This window comes from Puma concolor, chromosome B2, assembly GCF_028749965.1.
Source record: "Puma concolor isolate L17-30 chromosome B2, mPumCon1.1.hap2, whole genome shotgun sequence".
Taxonomy (NCBI): Eukaryota; Metazoa; Chordata; class Mammalia; order Carnivora; family Felidae; genus Puma; species Puma concolor.
The window spans coordinates 137,798,923-137,817,727 of NC_141671.1; the positions used below are offsets into that span (position 1 = coordinate 137,798,923).

At 40.2% G+C, this 18,805-nt stretch overlaps 1 protein-coding gene across 7 annotated transcripts in view; it reads left to right on the forward strand.

The window, feature by feature from the left end:
• Window positions 1-18,805, forward strand: part of PLEKHG1 (pleckstrin homology and RhoGEF domain containing G1) — a 234,887-nt gene that overhangs the window by 171,891 nt on the left and 44,191 nt on the right. For all 7 annotated transcript variants that reach the window (XM_086708119.1, XM_086708116.1, XM_086708112.1 and 4 more), the window contains one exon: window positions 13,509-13,578. In XM_086708119.1, the coding sequence (XP_086564245.1) occupies window positions 13,509-13,578 (70 nt within the window). The remainder of the gene's footprint in view (window positions 1-13,508; window positions 13,579-18,805) is intronic.

Below are 18,805 nucleotides of genomic sequence, written 5' to 3' on the forward strand. Positions count from 1 at the left end.
AAAATAAACGTGAAAAAAAATTTTTTTAAAAATATGTAACATGCTTTCGCTTATTTCAAACATGGCATAAACTGTGTCAACCTTTCACAAAATTTTTTTCACTCAACATTGTTTTTGAGCTTTCTACCTCTACTTTGTTTATTTTAACTGTGATGTACTATCCCATTGCGGGGTACATTACTTTGCATTTTGTCCATTATAAATAAGACAGCGTCTTTTGGAGCACCTGGGTGGCTCCGTTGGTTAAGCGTGCAACTCCTGGTTTCGGCTCAGGTCATGATCTCACGACTCGTGACATAGAGCCCCGCTGACGGCACAGAGCCTGCTTGGGATTCTCTCTCTTCCTCTCTCTCTGCCCCTCCCCCACTTATGCACACACACGCACACACACACACACTCTCTCTCTCTCTCCCCCTCAAAATAAATAAACAAACATAAAAAAAAAAAAAAAGATCGAGCATCTTTTCTTGTTTGTTGGCCACTTCTGTTTTTCGTGTGTGAATTTCTGCCTCCTATCCACTGCCCACTTTTCTGTCAGGATGTTTCCTTTTCTTCTTGTCGTGTAGGAGTGCTTGATGCATTTTGGCTGGTGATCTTTGCGGGTTATGTGTGTTGCACACCACCTCCTACTATAAGACTTGTCTTTTAACTTTAATTACGGTTTGTTTGAAAAGAAGTCATAAGTTTGACCATTTTAAATAAATGTACGTGTTGTAATACGTGCATTTCGTGTTGTGTTTAAAAAAGTATTTTGTACCCTCAGTTCATAACTATGCACTATTATTTTCTAAAAGTCTTAAATTTTTGCTTTGTCTTTAATCTTACTACAGTTGTTGGAGGTATGGTATATGGTAGGAAGTCCAAATTCTTATTTTCCTGCGTGTAGCCAATGGCCCAATCACCACTGATGGAAAAGTACGTCCTTTCTGTGCTTATTTCTACCTCCGTGTTCCTCCCACGTGACTTTTACGTGTGTGTGTGGGTCTGTTTCTGAGCTGTGTATTCTGTTTCATTACTCTATTTGTCCGTCTCTCCCCCATACCACCCTGTCTTCATTATTAAGCCCACGTTACCCTTCAACAATGGCTTAGCTTTTCTTGACTCTGCATTGTCAAGTGATTTTTTTTTTTATTATTTTGTCAAGTTCCATGACGAACTCTGTTGGGATTTTTATTGAAACTACATTTAATGTCGATCAATTTTGACCGATTGATATCTTTACAGTATTGGGTCATCCCATCCATAAACATATTTCTCTTCAATCAAGCCTTTGTTTAAATGTTTTATAATTTCCCCATCACCTTCATGCACACAACTTTTAAAAGCCTAATTCCTTTCAGTGTTGTTTTGACTAGAATATGTTTTCTATTTTTAAATTGACTCATTGTCGTCTGGGAATGTTATTGATTGTTATATTGAGATAGTATCCAACTAACTTTCTAAGCTTTTCTGTAGCTCTAATAGTGGCTTATAAATCCTTTTGGATTTTCTGTACAGACACTATCTGAAAATGAGGAAATCTTTTTGTCTTCCTGTATTCTTCTACCCATTATGTTTTTTCTTGTGTATTGTTTGGGATAAGTCCTCTCAGACAATGTTGATATGATGTTGGCATCCTTATCGTCTTTCTGACATTAGCAGGGATGCTTTAACTCTCTTTGTTCTGGGATTTAGATAAACACTTTTTCCTATTTTGCTAGGATATTGTGAATGCATACTAAATTTCATTGAATACTTAATCTGCCTTTAAGAAAAGTAGGATATGATTTTCTCCCTCTATTCATAATGTGGTAAATTGTATTAATACACATTCTATTTGAATCATACACTTATTACTGGGATAAACCCTACCTGGTCATGATGTTTTATATATTTATGCACTGATACGTTTGATTTGTTTGTATTTTTTTAAGAAATTTTTTATACACGTTTATAAATGACCGATATCTATAACTTCTTTCTCATACTATCTTTTTTTAAATGTTTATTTCTTTATTTTGAGAGAGAGAGAGCACACACATGACAGTTGGGTGGGGGGGCGGGATGCAGAGAGAGAGAGAGAGAGAGAGAGAGAGAGAGAGAGAATCCCAAGCAGGCTCCGTGACCAGTGTAGAGTGTAACATGGGCTCAATCTCACAACCATGAGAAAACGACATGAGCCAAAATCAAGAGTCAGACACTCAACAGACTGAGCCACCCAGGCGCCCCCCTCATACTGTCTTTGTTCAATTTTGGTATATGACTAGATTTAAATTGTTATTTCACAAAATCTGCCAACATAAAACATTTGGGGATGAAGTTGATACTTCATTTTTGTTTTCCTTTTTACAGCGAAATCTCTCTTTCCTCTCGTAATCCCTGTGGTAGCCTAGAAATGTAAGTCTCTAGTTTGGTGTCTGGAAGAAATCCCCGAATGGTCAGGAAACTAGGTCAGTGAGAAGAAACTTCTTTTACCCTCTTAACATGCCCCTAAAATCCCAAAACTTTTTTTTTTTTTTACTTCCTATTAAAGAGGAACATATCGACTGTTTTATGCACTCATCCTTCTCTTGGAATAGGGAAGAGTTACCTAAACTATAATTTGAACCTTTGAGGAAAGACAGATCATTCTTTTCTATTGAATTTCTATTTCAAACTTATTAGCAAGTTAAAATCATCTAAGCTCCGTTCCTTCCTCAGAAGATGAGAGTCAAATCTTGCTTTTCCCTTAAACTCTGTCTCTTTATTCTGGATACCAGTCACTGCTTGTAAAATACTCAGCTAAGTCTAGTCTTAAGTCTAAAAAAAAAAAAAAAATGATCTGAGCCATCCTTTTTTTCGCCCTTGAAATGTAATTTAGAAAGTGAACCAGGGGATACAGAGAACAGTAAGGCAGTAAAAGTTGGGAGAAGTTTTCTTTTAGTCCATTTTTTCACCACCAGAATCTCTTTCACTTCTGCACAGTGGTAGAAATATTTTTACCTGCAGGCTTTTTTTCAAGTGGACTTTCCAAGGCCAGTGCTGAGTGAAATTAATGGAACATTTGGTGCCGTTAACCTCGTTCCATTTTCTGTTCCCATGTGTACATGTGCCTGGATGCTTGCAACAAGTTAAAATGCCAGCTGACTTAGGTGGGTGGGAAAAGGAAGTGGTGCTGAGAGTCCTTTGCAGACCAGAAGGGGAGAGGCCTCATTCCTGAATCTCATTTGGTGTAAGGCAGTAGAATCTTCAAGGTCAAAATACAGTTCCTGCCTTCACGTTCACGTCACTGGTCGGAGCAAATTTTACATGTAATGTGTTCTGTAAAAGTGAACAGTGTTTCCTCTAATTGTACCCCCCCAAAAAGGGACTTGAGCTCAAGTGAGAAATGTGAATCTTCTTTTTTCCGAGCCCTACTCAAAAAAGAAAAAATATCTGAAACAGTTACTCAGGGAAAATGGGAAATACCCAAAACCTGAAGGTGGGATGACTCTAATTTTAGCTGTGAGCCTAAAACACAATCTACGAGTCACTCCTTCCTGTCAATGTGTATGTAGGGCTGTTCATTAGATTCACAGATGCAATGAGAAACCCGGTCCCCGCCCTTAGGCTGTAACTCTAGAAGGACAGGCCTGGTCCTGGTCTTTATGGAGTATCTTCAGTGGCTGATGCACCACATTCCATGGCCACGTCTGTGCTGCCGTAATACAGGGCGTATTGTTTTATAGTTAGTCTGCTTCCTTTATCTCCCGCAGTCCTGTTGTTCACCAAAGTCCAGCCACAGTGGCTTCCTTTCTGTAACCTCACACAAGAGCACATCAAGCTCATTCTGGACTCACAGTTGATTTCTTAAGTGGCTTTCTCTTCCAGCCTTCCCCCCACTCAAATATCACCTCCAACAAGAGTTTTCCATGACTGCCCCAAAGCTCTTCCCCCACCACCCAGCCTCAATTGCTCTCCCCACATTGCCCTTTCTGCTTCGTATCACATAGTATAATGTCATATTATGTTGTTTTGTTTTCAGTAAAACCAATACTGTACTATTTTTCACATAAACGTTTCTTATTAAGTGATAATACATTATGATATGTGAGTTTCTACTGTAATTTCGTTTAGATTTTTCTGTTTTGTGTTTTTTTGTGTGTTTTTTTTTTTTTTTTTTTTTTTTTGAGAGGGAGGGAGAGAGAGAGCAAGGCAGGGGCAGAGAGAGAGAGGGAAAGAGAGAATCCCAAGCAGGCTCCACACTGTCAGCACAGAGCCCAACACAGGGCTCAATCTGACAAACCATAAGATCATGACCTGAATTGAAATCACGAGTTGGACACTTACCTAACTGAGCCACCCAGATACCCCCAAGTTTTTCTGTTTTTAGAAAAATGGTGTTTTCAAATTTTATTTTTTATTATATAAGAATGCTTAACGTGTTATCTTCTTGACCAAATTTTAAAGTGTGCAATACGTTATCGTTAACTTAGGCACTATGTTGTACAGCAGATGTCTAGAATGTATTCATCTTGTTTAACTGGGACTTTTTGCCCATTGATTAGCAACACCTCCATTTGCTCCCCCTTCCCCCTGCAAACCCCTGGGATCTGCCATTCTACTATTTGAGTCTCTTAAGTTGACTACTTTAGATTCCTCAAGTAAGTGGAGTCATACTATCTGTGTCCTTTGTGACTGGCTTGTCTCACTTAGCATGTCTTCAAGGCCTATCCATGTTATCACATATTACAGAATTTCCTCCCTTTGTAAAGGATGAATAATATTTCATTGTATGTACATACCCTGTTTTCTTTATCCACTGATGGATTAAGTTGTTTCCACACCTTGGCTATTGTGAATAGTACTGCAATGACCATGGGTGTGTTAATATCTCTTCATGTTCCTGATTTCGTTTCTTTTGGATAAATACCCAGAAATCCAATACCTGGCTCACATGTCAGTTCTATGTTTAATTTTTTGAAGAACTGCTTTCCATGGGGGCTGCACCATTTTCTGTTCCCACCAACAGTGTACAAGATTTGCGTTCTTCACATCCTTGCCCACATTTGTCTTTCGTTTGCTATCGTGCTCTTTATTTATTCAGTTATTAACATGTAGCACCTCTGGTCAGGGCGTAAGCACCACAGGACAGGACTTTTGCCCACGTTCTTTGTCCCGTACCTCCATACCTGTAACAATGCCTGCCATGGAGGCTTTCAATAATTATTGTCGAATGGAGAGCAAACAAATGGTGGGCCACATACATTAGGATGATGGCCCTTATGACAAGAGCACAAAAGCAATCCCGTTACTTTTTCCTCACTGTTCCCATTTTTTGTGTTTGTCCTATTATAGAAAATGATTGCAGAGGAAAGCTAGCCTGGTGACTCCAGCTAGGGCTCCCAGGTAGACAAGGTCTCCCATTGAAGAAACCTCAGCTTTCTAGAGTTGGTCAGGAAATAAGTCATTCAATACATGTGTTTAAAATAGAGTGCAGGCCTGGGATTCAACAGCCCTGTTACTCACCCCAGTTGTGGCCATTAATTTTTAGCTGTGTGAACTAAGGTAAGCTACGTCCCTTGTATGAGCCATGATTTCCTAACCTTAAAATTAGGGGTTGGGACTAGAAGGCATCTCAGCTCCATCCCAGCTCCCTCCCACCCTGTGGTTTGAGCAACAAATGCCAGCCACTCATTTACAGGTGAGTTGTACCTGGAGCTTGGGTGGGTCCCCTGAGACACTTCCTCCAGCCAGTCCACTACGAGATGAAGTTAAACCTCAGAGGAGCTTGATTAGCATAACATTTAGAACACAGGGAGTTAAGCAATCCCTCTCAAAATCACACCAGCATTCTTCACAGAGCTAGAACAAACAGTCCTAAAATTTGTATGGAACCAGAAAAGACCCCGAATAGCCAAGGCAATCTCGAAAAAAGAAAACCGAAGCTGGAGGCATCACAATCCCAGACTTCAAGACCGTATTACAGTCATCGAGACAGTATGGTCCTGGCACAAAAGCAGATACATAGACCAGTGGAATAGACAAGAGAACCCAGAATTGGACCCGCAAATGTAGACCAATTAATATTTGACAAAGTAGGAAAGACTATCCAATGGATTAAAGACAGTCTCTTCAGCAAGTGGTGCTGGGAAAACTGTACAGCGACATGCAGAAAAATGGACCTGGACCACTTTCTTACACCAGACACAAAAAGAAACTCAAAATGGATGAAAGACCTCAATGTAGGACAGGAAGCCATCAAAATCCTCTAGGAGAAGGCGGGCAGAAACCTCTTTGATCTTGCCTACAGCAACTTCTTACTCAACACGTCTCCGGAGGCACGGGGAAAGAAGTAAAACAAACGTGAAAACAAAAGTGGTTTCTAACTTGCCAATGGTGGCATAAAGCTGCCGGCCGGGCCCCACTGGGCCTGGGGTGGCGGGGGAGTCTGCGCTGGGTCCACACGGTTCTCAGCTGAGGCTCCGTCCTGCCCTTGGGGCTTGGCGCTGCTCGCCCCGGCTGCCAGGAGCCTCTTGGAATGCCCTTGACACCTGACTTGTGGGGGTTTTTACTATTGGGACCTCATCGAAATAAAAAACTTCTGCACAGCGAAGGAAACAATCAGCAAAACTAAAAGGCAACCAACGGAATGCAAATGGCCTATCAGATAAAGGGTTAGTATCCAAAATCTATAAAGAACATATCAAACGCGACACCCCAAAAATGAATAATCCAGTGAAGAAATGGGCAAAAGACATGAATAGACACTTCTCCAAAGAGGACATCTAGATGGCTAACAGACACATGAAAAAATGCTCCACATCAGTCATCATCAGGGAAATACAAATCCAAACCACAATGAGATACCACCTGACACCTGTCAGAATGGCGAACATTAACAACTCAGGCAACAACAGATGTTGGCGAGGATGCGGAGAAAGGGGATCTCTTTTGCACTGCTGGTGGGAATGCAAAGTGGTGCAGCCACTCTGGAAAACAGGATGGAGGTTCCTCCAAAAAATTAAAAATAGAACCACCCTCTGACCCAGCAATTGCACTACTAGGTATTTACCTAAGGGATACAGGTGTGCTGTTTCAAAGGGGCATATGCACCTCGGTGTTTATGGCAGCGCTATCAACAAGAGCCAAAGTATGGAATGTCCATCAATGGATGAATGGATAAAGAAGATGTGATATATATATCTACAATGGAGTATTACTCGGCAATCAAAAAGAATGAAGTTTTGCCATCTGCAACTATGTGGATGGAATCTAGAGGGTATTATGCTAAGCGAAATTAGTCAGAGAAAGACAAATACCGTATGACTTCACTCCTATGAGGAATTTAAGATACAAAACAGATGAGCATAGGGGCGCCTGGGTGGCGCAGTCGGTTAAGCGTCCGACTTCAGCCAGGTCACGATCTCGCGGTCTGTGAGTTCGAGCCCCGCGTTGGGCTCTGGGCTGATGGCTCAGAGCCTGGAGCCTGTTTCCGATTCTGTGTCTCCCTCTCTCTCTGCCCCTCCCCCGTTCATGCTCTGTCTCTCTCTGTCCCAAAAATAATAAATAAAACGTTGAAGAAAAAAAAAATGTTAAAAAAAAAAAAAAACAGATGAGCATAAGGGAAGGGAAGCAACAATAATATAAAAACAGGGAGGGGGACAAAACAGAAGAGACTCTTAAATATAGAGAACAAACAGGGGGCTGCTGGAGGGGGTGTGGGGGGAGGATGGGTTAAATGAGTAAAGGGCATTAAGGAATCAGCGCCTGAGATTGTTGCACTATATGCTAACGAACTTGGATATAAGCTAAACAATAAAGAAATTAATGAATTTTTTAAAAATCCCTTACTTCCCAATCTACAGATTCACTGCAATCCTTGTTTTTTTCCTCTTTTTAAATTATTTTTTTAATTTAAATGCAAGTTAATTAACCTACAGCATAGCCTTGGCTTTAGGAGTAGAACCACGTGACTCATCTCTCGCATATGACACCCAGTGCTTCACTGCAGTCCTTATTAAAATCCCAATTGCAGTTTTTAGAAAAAAATCCTAAAATCATTATGGAACTGTATCAGGCTCTGCAAACCCAAAGAAATCTTGAGCAAAAAGAACAAAACTAGAGGCATCCTACTTCCTGATTTCAAAATGTATTACAAGCCACAGAAATTAAAATGTATTACAAAGCCACAGAAATTAAAACAGTATGGCAGTGGTATAAAGATAGATACATCGTCCAATGGAACAGAATAGACAACCCGGAAATAAATTCATGTAATATACAATCAGCTGATCTTCAAATAGGGTGCCGTCAACATGCAATGGGGCAGTGAGAGACTCTTCAACAAGTGGTGTTGAAAAAACTGGATGTCCACATGAAAAAGAATTAAGTTGGACTCCTGTCTGGCACTACACACCAAAATCAACTCAAAAGAGACTGAGGGGTAAAATAAAATACCTAGAACTGTAAAAAAACTTTTTGAAGAAAATGTACGGGGAAAACTTCTTGACATTGGTCTTGGCAGTGATTTCTTGGATGTGACACCAAAAGCACGGGTAGCAAAACTGAACATAGATGAGTAGGACTACATCCAATGATATTTCATGTCTTGATTCATACTATCTTTCATCTAGTTTCCCAGAGAGCTATTTGTGTGTGTGTACATTTATGAAAATGGATTATTATTCGGGTTTCCTATTTCCTTTTAATATTATGCTTGCTGATTTATTTTAATATTCTCCATGTGTTACTTAAGGTACGGTAGTTGCTATAACAAATAAACCCTGAAACTTCAAAAAAAATTTTAAAAAGAACATAGGGAGTTAAATATTGTCAAGGAGTATTTCTATTAAGCCACGATGGATTCTGCTCAAAATTATTCTCTGAGCAGACAGAGGATTTATAATGAAATCCCTGGACGCAAAACCTATGTCCTGAGCATGCCATCCTCCGGTAATGGAAATCACTGGCCCAGAAATGTTGCTTCTTTGGCTATTATTTTTCTTCAACCTATTCTCTTCATCCAGTGTTTAGGTCCCAATGATTAGATGTCAACTATCTTTAATTCATACCCATCTACCTGTAAGAGATATTGATACAAATATCGGAACTGTATTTTCCAAAGTATTAATAATCTTACAAAGGGGATGTTTTTATGGGAATATTAGGAATGGATGTTTGATATTGGGACCATCATGAAATCTTGCATTGGTAAAAGGTCCTTTCAATGTGCAAGATACACCAATGGATTTTATTTTATTTTTTAATGTTTTTATTTATTTTTGAGACAGAGAGATACAGAACATGAGCAGGGGAGGGGCAGAGAGAAAGAGAGACACACAGAATCCGAAGTGAGCTCCAGGCTCTGAGATGTCAGCACAGAGCCCGACACGGGGCTCGATCTCACAAACCGCAAGATCATGACCTGAGCCTAAGTCAGACACTCAAGTGACTGAGCCACCCAGGCGCCCAAAATAGACCAATGGATTTTAAAGTAACAGGGTATAGTGCCTTGGTATGGTTTCAGACTCCAACAGATACCTAAGAAACTGCCATGTGTTCAGTTTCAGTGTAATATCAAAGAAGCATAACCACACTTAATAGGCTATTCAAAGTCTCCTCTGTTTTCTAGTGACGTATCCGGGTGAGGCTAGATTGTTTTCTGCGTACTTCAATCAAAATAACAGATTGTAGCAGATTGAATGCAGAAGTAATCCATCCGTGTTCCGTTGGGGTCGACATTGGAGATTTACAAAAATGTAAAACAACACTAGTCTTCTCACCAAACTTTGTTTTATAAAACCTGGTTTTCACAGAACGTTATCATATTAACATGTATTGGGTTTGTTATATGAATTGATCAGTTTTCTAAAATATTTAGTTTTAATTTCTAATAAAAATATCCAGGGATATGATCCACATAAAGAATTTTTTAGACTCTGTGCATGGGTCTGGATACCACAAAGTTTGAGGACAGCTGCCTTGAGGGACCAGAATCCCATGGAAAGCTCCACTTGCATAGTTTACAGTTGCCATTGCCGTGTCTCATTTTCAACCATGAAAGGACAATTTAATATCCCCAGATATTTGGGAAGAGCCTCTAACATGAATGACAGAAGCCAAAATGATCAAACGGTGTAAAGAGAGCTCAGCAGAAACCAAAGAGCAGGAAAGAAAGGCCCAAAATAATTAATAATAATAATAGTAATGTCATCATCCTTGGAGAGGAGAAATTTTGCACTCACAAGAACAGAAACATAAGAACCACCTAAACAGCCTATTTAAAAAAATACCTTGAAATTAAGAATCAAATAGAAGAAATGAAAACGTTCAATAGAGGGGACAGAAAATGAAATTGAAGTCTCCCAGAAAATGAACAATAAACAAGATGATGGAAGATAGAGGAAGAATAAGAAAGATTAGAGTATCACACCAAGAGATCGAAAATGTGAATAATAGGAGGCACCTGGGTGGCTCAGTCAGTTAAGTGTCCGACTTCTGCTCAGGTCACGATCTCGTGGTTCGTGAGTTCAAGCCCCACATGGGGCTCTGTGCTGACAGCTCAGAGCCTGGAGCTGCTTCGGATTCTTTGTCTCCCTCTCTCTCTGCCCTTCTACCGTTTGAGCATGCAGGCTCTCTCTCTCTCTCAAAAATAAATAAACATAAATTCAATGTGAATAGTAGGAGCTTCAAAGAGAGAAGTGAAAATGGAGGAGAGAAAATATCAAAGACCTAATTTAGGAACAAAAGTTCCTTAGCTTTTTGGTCCCAGGATCTGTACATGCTTCAGAATTACTAAGGACCCAAAAAGCTTTTTTTGTTTATGGCTTATGATGTTTTCTTTACCATGATAGAAATTAGAACTGAAAAATTGTTAAAATTTCAATTTATTCAATAATTGGGGCGCCTGGGTGGCGCAGTCGGTTAAGTGTCCGACTTCAGCCAGGTCACGATCTCGCAGTCCGTGAGTTCGAGCCCCGCGTCGGGCTCTGGGCTGATGGCTCAGAGCCTGGAGCCTGTTTCCGATTCTGTGTCTCCCTCTCTCTCTGCCCCTCCCCCGTTCATGCTCTGTCTCTCTCTGTCCCAAAAATAAATAAACGTTGAAAAAAAAATTTTTTTTTTAAATAAAAAAAAATAATAATAACCACCCATTTTTAGAAAAATAATTTTACTGTTCTTTTTCACTAACATTTGTGTGTGTGTTGGAATTGTTTTCCATTTTCACAAGTTTATTGTCTGACTTACTAGAAAACAGCTGCATTCTTAGTCTGCTTCTAATTTCCATCTGAAAAAGCCCACTGTAGCCTCATGAAAGAATGAATGTAAAAAAAAAATCCAAAATTGTCCAAGAATTGTTATAGAAATAGTGACCTTATCGACCCCCTGAAGAGGTCTCAGGACCTCAGGACCTGGGGGTCACTTTGAGAAGCAATTGCTCAAGAACATCTCCCAAATAGTCAAGTTGGCTTCGTGCATGAAAAGACTCACCCCAAAGTGGGCCATCACCGAATTTCAGAAGTATGTTAACAAGGCGAAAACTCTTAAGAGCTTCCAGAATAGAAAATCAGGTCACATGAAACCTGGATCATGGATCAGAATGTTATTGGACTTCTCAGCAGCATTGGAATTCAGAGAGCAACAGATAGTTTCCCAAATACTCAGAGAAGATCATTTCCAACCAAGAATTCTGTATCCACTGACATGATCAGCAAAGTGTGAAAGGAGAACATTCTAAAACAGGAAGAGTGTCAGAAAATTTACTGCCTACTGCCCTTACTTAGACAGCTACTGGATGTCGTAATCTCAAAAAGAAGGATACATCTGAAATGGTATCTAAGAAGCGGGGCGTGTAACACAGGAACCAGGTGACCTGCATCATCGGGATGGGGTTGAAGAGACAACCCCGCAGGCCTGGGAGAGCAGCCCGTCTAGGTGAGAGCAGAGTGGAAGGACCAAGGGCTCCAGCAGGGAGGTCACCAAGAAAGAAGACGACCGACCAGTAGATGATCTGATGTTTGAACGCAGCGAGGCAAAGAATTATGCTTCCCGCAAAGTTTGAGGACAACTGGTGTATATTTGAAAACTAAGGGGGAAAAAAAAGGACGACTTTAACTCCAGGGGAAACCTGGTGTTACATGAAAGGGAATATAATTATGGTATACTCCAGGGCTCAGCTAAGAATAATATTGACACGGTCATCAAAATGTAAGCTCTGACCTTAATCAAATTTCATGAGAGAGATTGTTGGCAAGATGAAGGGATGAAGGGAAGTTTGGGCAAATTAAGAAGGAAATAATAGCTCAAAAAATACTGAAAATGCGTTACTGGCATGTTTAGAGCCGTGGATACATACAGCAGAAACAGAAGAAGTGGAGAATGCTTCTGGAGGATGGCGGTCCAGCATGGGAAATGGAAAACAAGAAACTGCTTGTTTTTATTGTAATTCCTGTAGAACTATTTACATTTTTATTAAATATATATCCCTAATTAAAATAAACATATAAAAAAAATAAACATATAAAATATATATTAATACAACTTATACAACGTGTAATTTGGAAATGTGTTAACATATAAGCCCGCGATAGCCTTTGACCCAGGAATTCCATTGATAGACCTTTATCCAACAGTAGGAGATTAGTTCCATTACTTATGGTATAGCCACACAATGAAGTATTATGCAGTTACTTAAAATAATTATATTCCCATTAAAAAATAAGATTTTTCATCTGAGGAAAAATATTTCCTCCCAGTGTAGCTTTCTTTTAGAGCACTATCTCCATTTATTATTTTATTTTATTTTATTTATTTTATTTTATTTTATTTTATCTTATTTTATTTTATCTTATCTTATCTTATTTAATTTATTTTATCTTATCTTATTTTATTTTAAATTAGTTCGACTCCCAATGTGGGGCTTGAATTCATTGACCCCGAGATCGAGAGTCACATGCTGTACCAACTGAGCCAGCCAGGTGCCCCTCTCTGTTTATAATTTTAAATTTGTTAGTGTGTGTGACCTTTGATGGAATGTCTGACTCTCCCAATAGATTCCGAGCTCCAAGCACTTACAGACCATATGTCATTTGGCTCACTGATGTGTTTGTTCTTAGTGCCTTGCCTAGCATTCGGCCCCTAGACAGCTATGTGATGAATGAGTAAGTGTGTGTAAACATGTGTACAGACAATGCCAACCGTGTAGAAGACTTCAGTGTCAGGCTGGGCTTATCTCTAGGTGGGAGAGTTATGGGTTGGACCTGTGTTTAAATCCCTGCTGCACCATGACCTTGGGCAAGTCCCTAATGGAAGCTTTGGATAAAATGACAATGGGTCATCAGTTATCCAGTTAAATGTGATTCCTCACAGCAGTTGCCAGCTCTGGGCTGCCTGCTCTCCCACCTTGAGAGTGCACTTTGGCTTTGACCACTAGTAAAAGCTTTCTTAAAAAAAAAAAAAAAGATTCCTTGTAAATGCCCTATAAATGTATAGACTTCTAAGTAATATAAAATGTCCTCGATAATCAAACTATAATACTTTCTGGCTTTTTTTTTTTTTTTTTTTTTTTTTAGTGAACTTCTACAAGATTTGGAAAACTGTGAAAACGATCCTGTGGCCATAGCAGAATGTTTTGTGTCCAAGGTAAGCAAGGTTCATTTCTCTTGGCCAACCAAGACAGGCACAGATTGCAAATTGTTTTCATTTTAAAGTTAAAATGACTGGTTTGTTCCATACTGGATGAAGTTAGCCACTAATCTCTCTTCACTCTGTTTTTTGTTGTTTTTTTTCCACTAGCAAGGAAAAAAAAATACTGTTACTGTCCCTAGTAAGTTAGGAGGTACTAACTTAGTAGTTGTCCTTGAACTTACAGAGTAACTGAATGATGTTTACTCATCTTTCCTAGGGAAAAAAAAAAATTAATCTTGGTGGGGAGGAAAAACGCAGAATAGGATAACATTTGAAAAATAATACATATGAAGTACCACAAGACCAGTTACAAAAATCTGTTGGAATCTAGGTATTCTATATATAATGTACGTGGTGCTAGCCGAGGCTATATAATTATCACCGGGGAATAAAGAGATGGCAGAATTAATCTCTTCTATCTTAAATATGCCCTCTCATTTTCCTACATTTTTCTTAAGCTGCATTGATGGCTGAGAAAAATATAAGAAAAGGCTCTGACCGTTAAAGCTTAAATGGTCAGCTCTGTACCAGGATTCTGAAACATACAAGACAATCCTTTACACTCTTTTCTCACTTGCTACCTACCTGCTATATATAGAATCCTATCTTAAGTTTGTCTTAAACATTCAGTAGCTTTCATTTGGAAAAGGTCTAGTGGAAATGATTTTCAGCAAACCTTCATGTGATTTCTGCAGTTGTGGTTTCAAGTGTGCAAAGGTTTAGGCAAGGTTCATGATGGTACTTTGGGATCAACCAAGAATTAGCACCTCATTTAACACTCCAGAGTGCACTGTGAACTTTGAGATGTCTGACCCTGGCTCAGGACGTGTTTCACAGGGGCATTTCTTACAGCCACAGATCCATCCAGTGGTACTGAATCCAATCACAACACCCTGGGTTTCCTTGAAGCATGATTCCTTAAAGGCAGTTGATGGGCTTGCATATAAAATACTCCCGATGGTGGGCGGCTGTGTGGGTGTCAGCGTGTTAACATGTACAATGTGCACGCATGCTTACACAATTCTTCTCACACGTTGCCTGTGTCATAATTGATTCTCCAGAAGGGTAGGAATTTAAAAAAGAGCAGGCAAGTGGAAGAGGGAGAAAGGGGGTAAAAAGAGGTGCTGAGTATATATCAGAGTAGATATGTGAGAATAGCCACAGCGCATAAACAACATGGAAACCATCGGAAACGCTGGGGCTTTTACCGGTAACTGTAATCACAAGCTGATTAAAGACGGTCCAGCATATGCTTAGCTCCGGCTTAATTATTCACATAAAAGTTTGTTTATGCGCCACGTTGCCAACTCCCAGATCTTATTTTTCATTGTAATATTGCCAAGTTTAATTAGAAGACTAACTTGGGCACTCCGCACTTTCACATGTAAGCAGCGAGCGTTCAGTTCTGGCACAGCCTGCTTTTCACTCAGCACCCTGAAATTTAGAAGATGTTACGATTTCTGAAACACAACCAGCTGCTCCACTCTGGGGAGGAATGGAAAATTGCTTTAATTGAGAGGCCATTAATGAAAGAGGTAAAGCTGGCAATTGACTTCTGCTTTTATCTGAATCACTGGGGCTTACGCAGAGACTCATCTTTGACCTTGCTTTTGTGGTATGTGGAGATTACAGAAATCCTTCCTGACAAAAGGGGAATACGGTACTTCTTACCTGCTGCTTAGAAAAGAAGGACAAGGGACTGCAGGGGCCATTCCTTGGGGGGGACAAAAGTAAAAGCTCCCCGGTGGGCAGGCCAAGCGGTCTCCCAGCTGAGCATCTGTCTGTTCTTAGGACTCCGGAAACACCTGGAGCAGTTTTCCTTGGTTTCCTGCCTTCACCTCACCCTCATTTCTGTCCCTTATCTCGACTGTCAGCTGGGCTGACCGCAGACAGCAGTTAAGAGGGAGACAAAGTTTATCTTCAGAGACCCCGCGTCCCCTGAGCCCCTCCTCCCGCCTCCCTTGGTGCCCTTCTCCCTTCAGTGCCCAGGCACGCACACCCACGTGCACACACACCCCCTATCCGCTTACTGAAATTATCCTCAGGAAAGTACTGACATTGGATATTCCTACCATTGGAATGAATTCAAGTTCATGTTACCTCACCCGTATGCTACTTACATATTAAGCCTTTCTCATAGTGTCCAGTGAAAACTCCTCGGGAATCAAAGTCTGTGTGTGTGTGTGTGTGTGTGTGTGTGTGTGTGTGTGTGTGTGTGAGAGAGAGAGAGAGAGAGAGAGCGAGAGAGAGAGAGAGCGAGAGCGCGCTCACACATGAAAGAGATGGACCCCATGACCAAAGAGACCCTAAAATCGTACAGATTTCTTTAATCTGGTTATTCATTCAGTAAACAGTTGAGTACCCCATATGCTCAATTGGCCATCCCTGACTGTCTCTTTTATTTTGGTTCTTTCATAATTAAATGTCCCATTTTTACACCTGTAATTACAGTTTGACAGAGTTTAATCAGAAGGAAATACCTATTTTTGTATGCTTTCTTTGTCATTGTCTTTTTCCCTAAATAGTTCTAAAAAGGAATTGGGGTAGCATACATTGAGTAAAAGGCATTTAAGGATTAACTAACTCAGGGCTATTGATTTTTGTAAAAAACCATTGTTGGAATTGTCCACAGAGCTCATAAATCGAAGGTCAAATGTACATTTGATTCTATGTTAAGACCATGTAGTTGCTTTAAATCAAAACTGCCTGATTTAAGATTGGAATAGAGCCATGGTGTCACAAAATGCACAGCGATTCAGTCGTGCAACAGTCCTGAGGCTTTATTAGGGGGAAGGTGTATGCAGGGCAAGTATATGATGTAATTCAGATATATTTTCATTGCAGCCGTTGTTTTTAAGTTTGTCATTGCAAACGATCCTAAAAGTTCCTAAATTTAGGAGAGTCAACCTGATAGTTGTTCAATCCCAGGTTGACTACAACAGCAGGCAGGCAGAAAAGGAGCAAGAAACTGAGAGCGTGTGAGTGCACCCAGAGAAAGGCTCTATCTGCCATTAATTTACTGGGTGACCTCAGGCAGATCTCTTTGCTCATCTCGTCTGTGGAGGCTGGACGCTCCAGTGCCTTCAGGGGCTTAACCAGGTGAATGTAGCGCATGCGTGGGCCCAGGTGGGGGCTAGAGCAGCCTCGGTACCTGTGTTGTGAGGGCGTGAGTGTCCTATGAAACTGGGCGCCAGGGCCCGTGCATCTAACACTGTTTCAGGAGAAGCCAGAACTCAAGACATTTTTCTCTTCCAACTTTTGGAAGCTGGCAACTAATTTAGGTGTTTAAAAAAGTAGTATGTTTGAAAATGTGGCAGCATACGAAGTAAGCGAGGCTAACTATGATTGTGGCGAAACTGAGTAGCACAGGCCCCGTGGAGGAGAATTGGGGTGTATCTAGCAAAATTACATTTGAAGTCATCCTGTAATCCAGCAGTCCTCCTTCCAGAAATCTATTCCCAAGATACAGCAACAAAAATGCAGTAAGTGTGGTGCTAGTCTTATAGTAATAATCGTCACAATGTATAGATACATATCATGTATAGAAATATTTTATTAATATACATTATATACAAATTCTATAAATAATGTATAGAAATACATAGAAATATACAATATAGAGAAACAGCCGAAATGTCAACAAACAGGAAGCTCTTTGAATGAATCATGGCATATCCACATAATGGAATAGTATGAAGCAGTAGAAACAACTCAAGAGTATCTCTGTGTACTACTGGGACGGGTGGAGAGAGAAGTAGATAAAAGTGTGCAACACTGCGGTTCTCAAAGTGTGCTCCCTAGACCAGCAGCACCAGCATCACCAGCATCTCTTGGGAACTTGTTAGGATGCAGATCCTCAGACCCACAGCCAACTTACGGAATCAGAAACTCTGGGAATGCAACCCAGTAATCTCTGTTTAACAAGCTCTCCAGGTAGTTGTGACATATACTCAGGTTTGAGAATCACTGACAAATAATTTGCTTTTATTTATCTAGAAATGTGGAAGGACATGCCTATATTTAAATGGGAATTTAAAAAAAAAAAAGGATAAACTAAATATAACATCGTATGTTAACTACACTGGTATTAACTTTTTTTAAAAAAAAAAAGAATCAACTGTGAAATTAAAAATTGGTCGCCGATAGGGATGGAGAGAGAGACTAGTATGGAAAGGAACCGAAGCTAGACTTCTTTGAATACGCGTTTTCTTACAGAGTTGACCTTGAACCCATGTAAATATTTTACATAGTTATAAGACAAAATGAAAGTTAAAAAAGCAGTCTCCAAAAATGAAAACAAAATGAAATGATGAGCCTGTGGATAGAGCCAATTTGTGGCATGATCACACGAAGGAAATTCCAGTTGATTTTAAAATCGACTGTGGAGAAAATACAGCAAATACATTTTTAACTGTTTTCGATAATGATATCAAATGTGCTGGTGTTGGTATTGTTCTGCTGAAATTGAGTGTATTGTGGGATACAACAAGGTGTTTATGTCAGTATCATTGAACTAGAATTGGTAAAAGGCAGAAAATACAGACGAAGAATGATGCTAATTAAAAATGCTCCAATCCTGGGGCGCCTGGGTGGCGCAGTCGGTTAAGCGTCCGACTTCAGCCAGGTCACGATCTCGCGGTCCGTGAGTTCGAGCCCCGCGTCGGGCTCTGGGCTGATGGCTCAGAGCCTGGAGCCTGTTTCCGATTCTGTGTCTCCCTCTCTCTCTGCCCCTCCCCTGTTCATGCTCTGTCTCTCTCTGTCCCAAAAATAAATAAACGTTGAAAAAAAATTAAAAAAAAAAAAAATGCTCCAATCCTGAATCCGAATTGCCAGGTTGAACCAAGGATGTATTTTATCTTTAAAAAACACCATATTCCTAGCTCTGTCCACCAAAAAGGCCTGGAAATAACGATGAATACAGTAGCAAGACCATCTCTGATGCCCAGACTGTGGTCTCCAAATACTAATTCCTACCAAAAGGAATCCGGGCTCCATGAAGGATGAGTCTGGGGCAGGAAATGTACAGGATGATCCAGAACGTCTTATCATTCCAGAAAACAAGGTAGCTGTTGGAGGCTGTAGGTCAGGTCACGAATGCTAAAGGAGAGGCTCCTGCTGGCCAAAGATGGGACATTTCAGCATCAGTAAGGACAATTAATTAAAAACAGCTGAAACTTGGGGC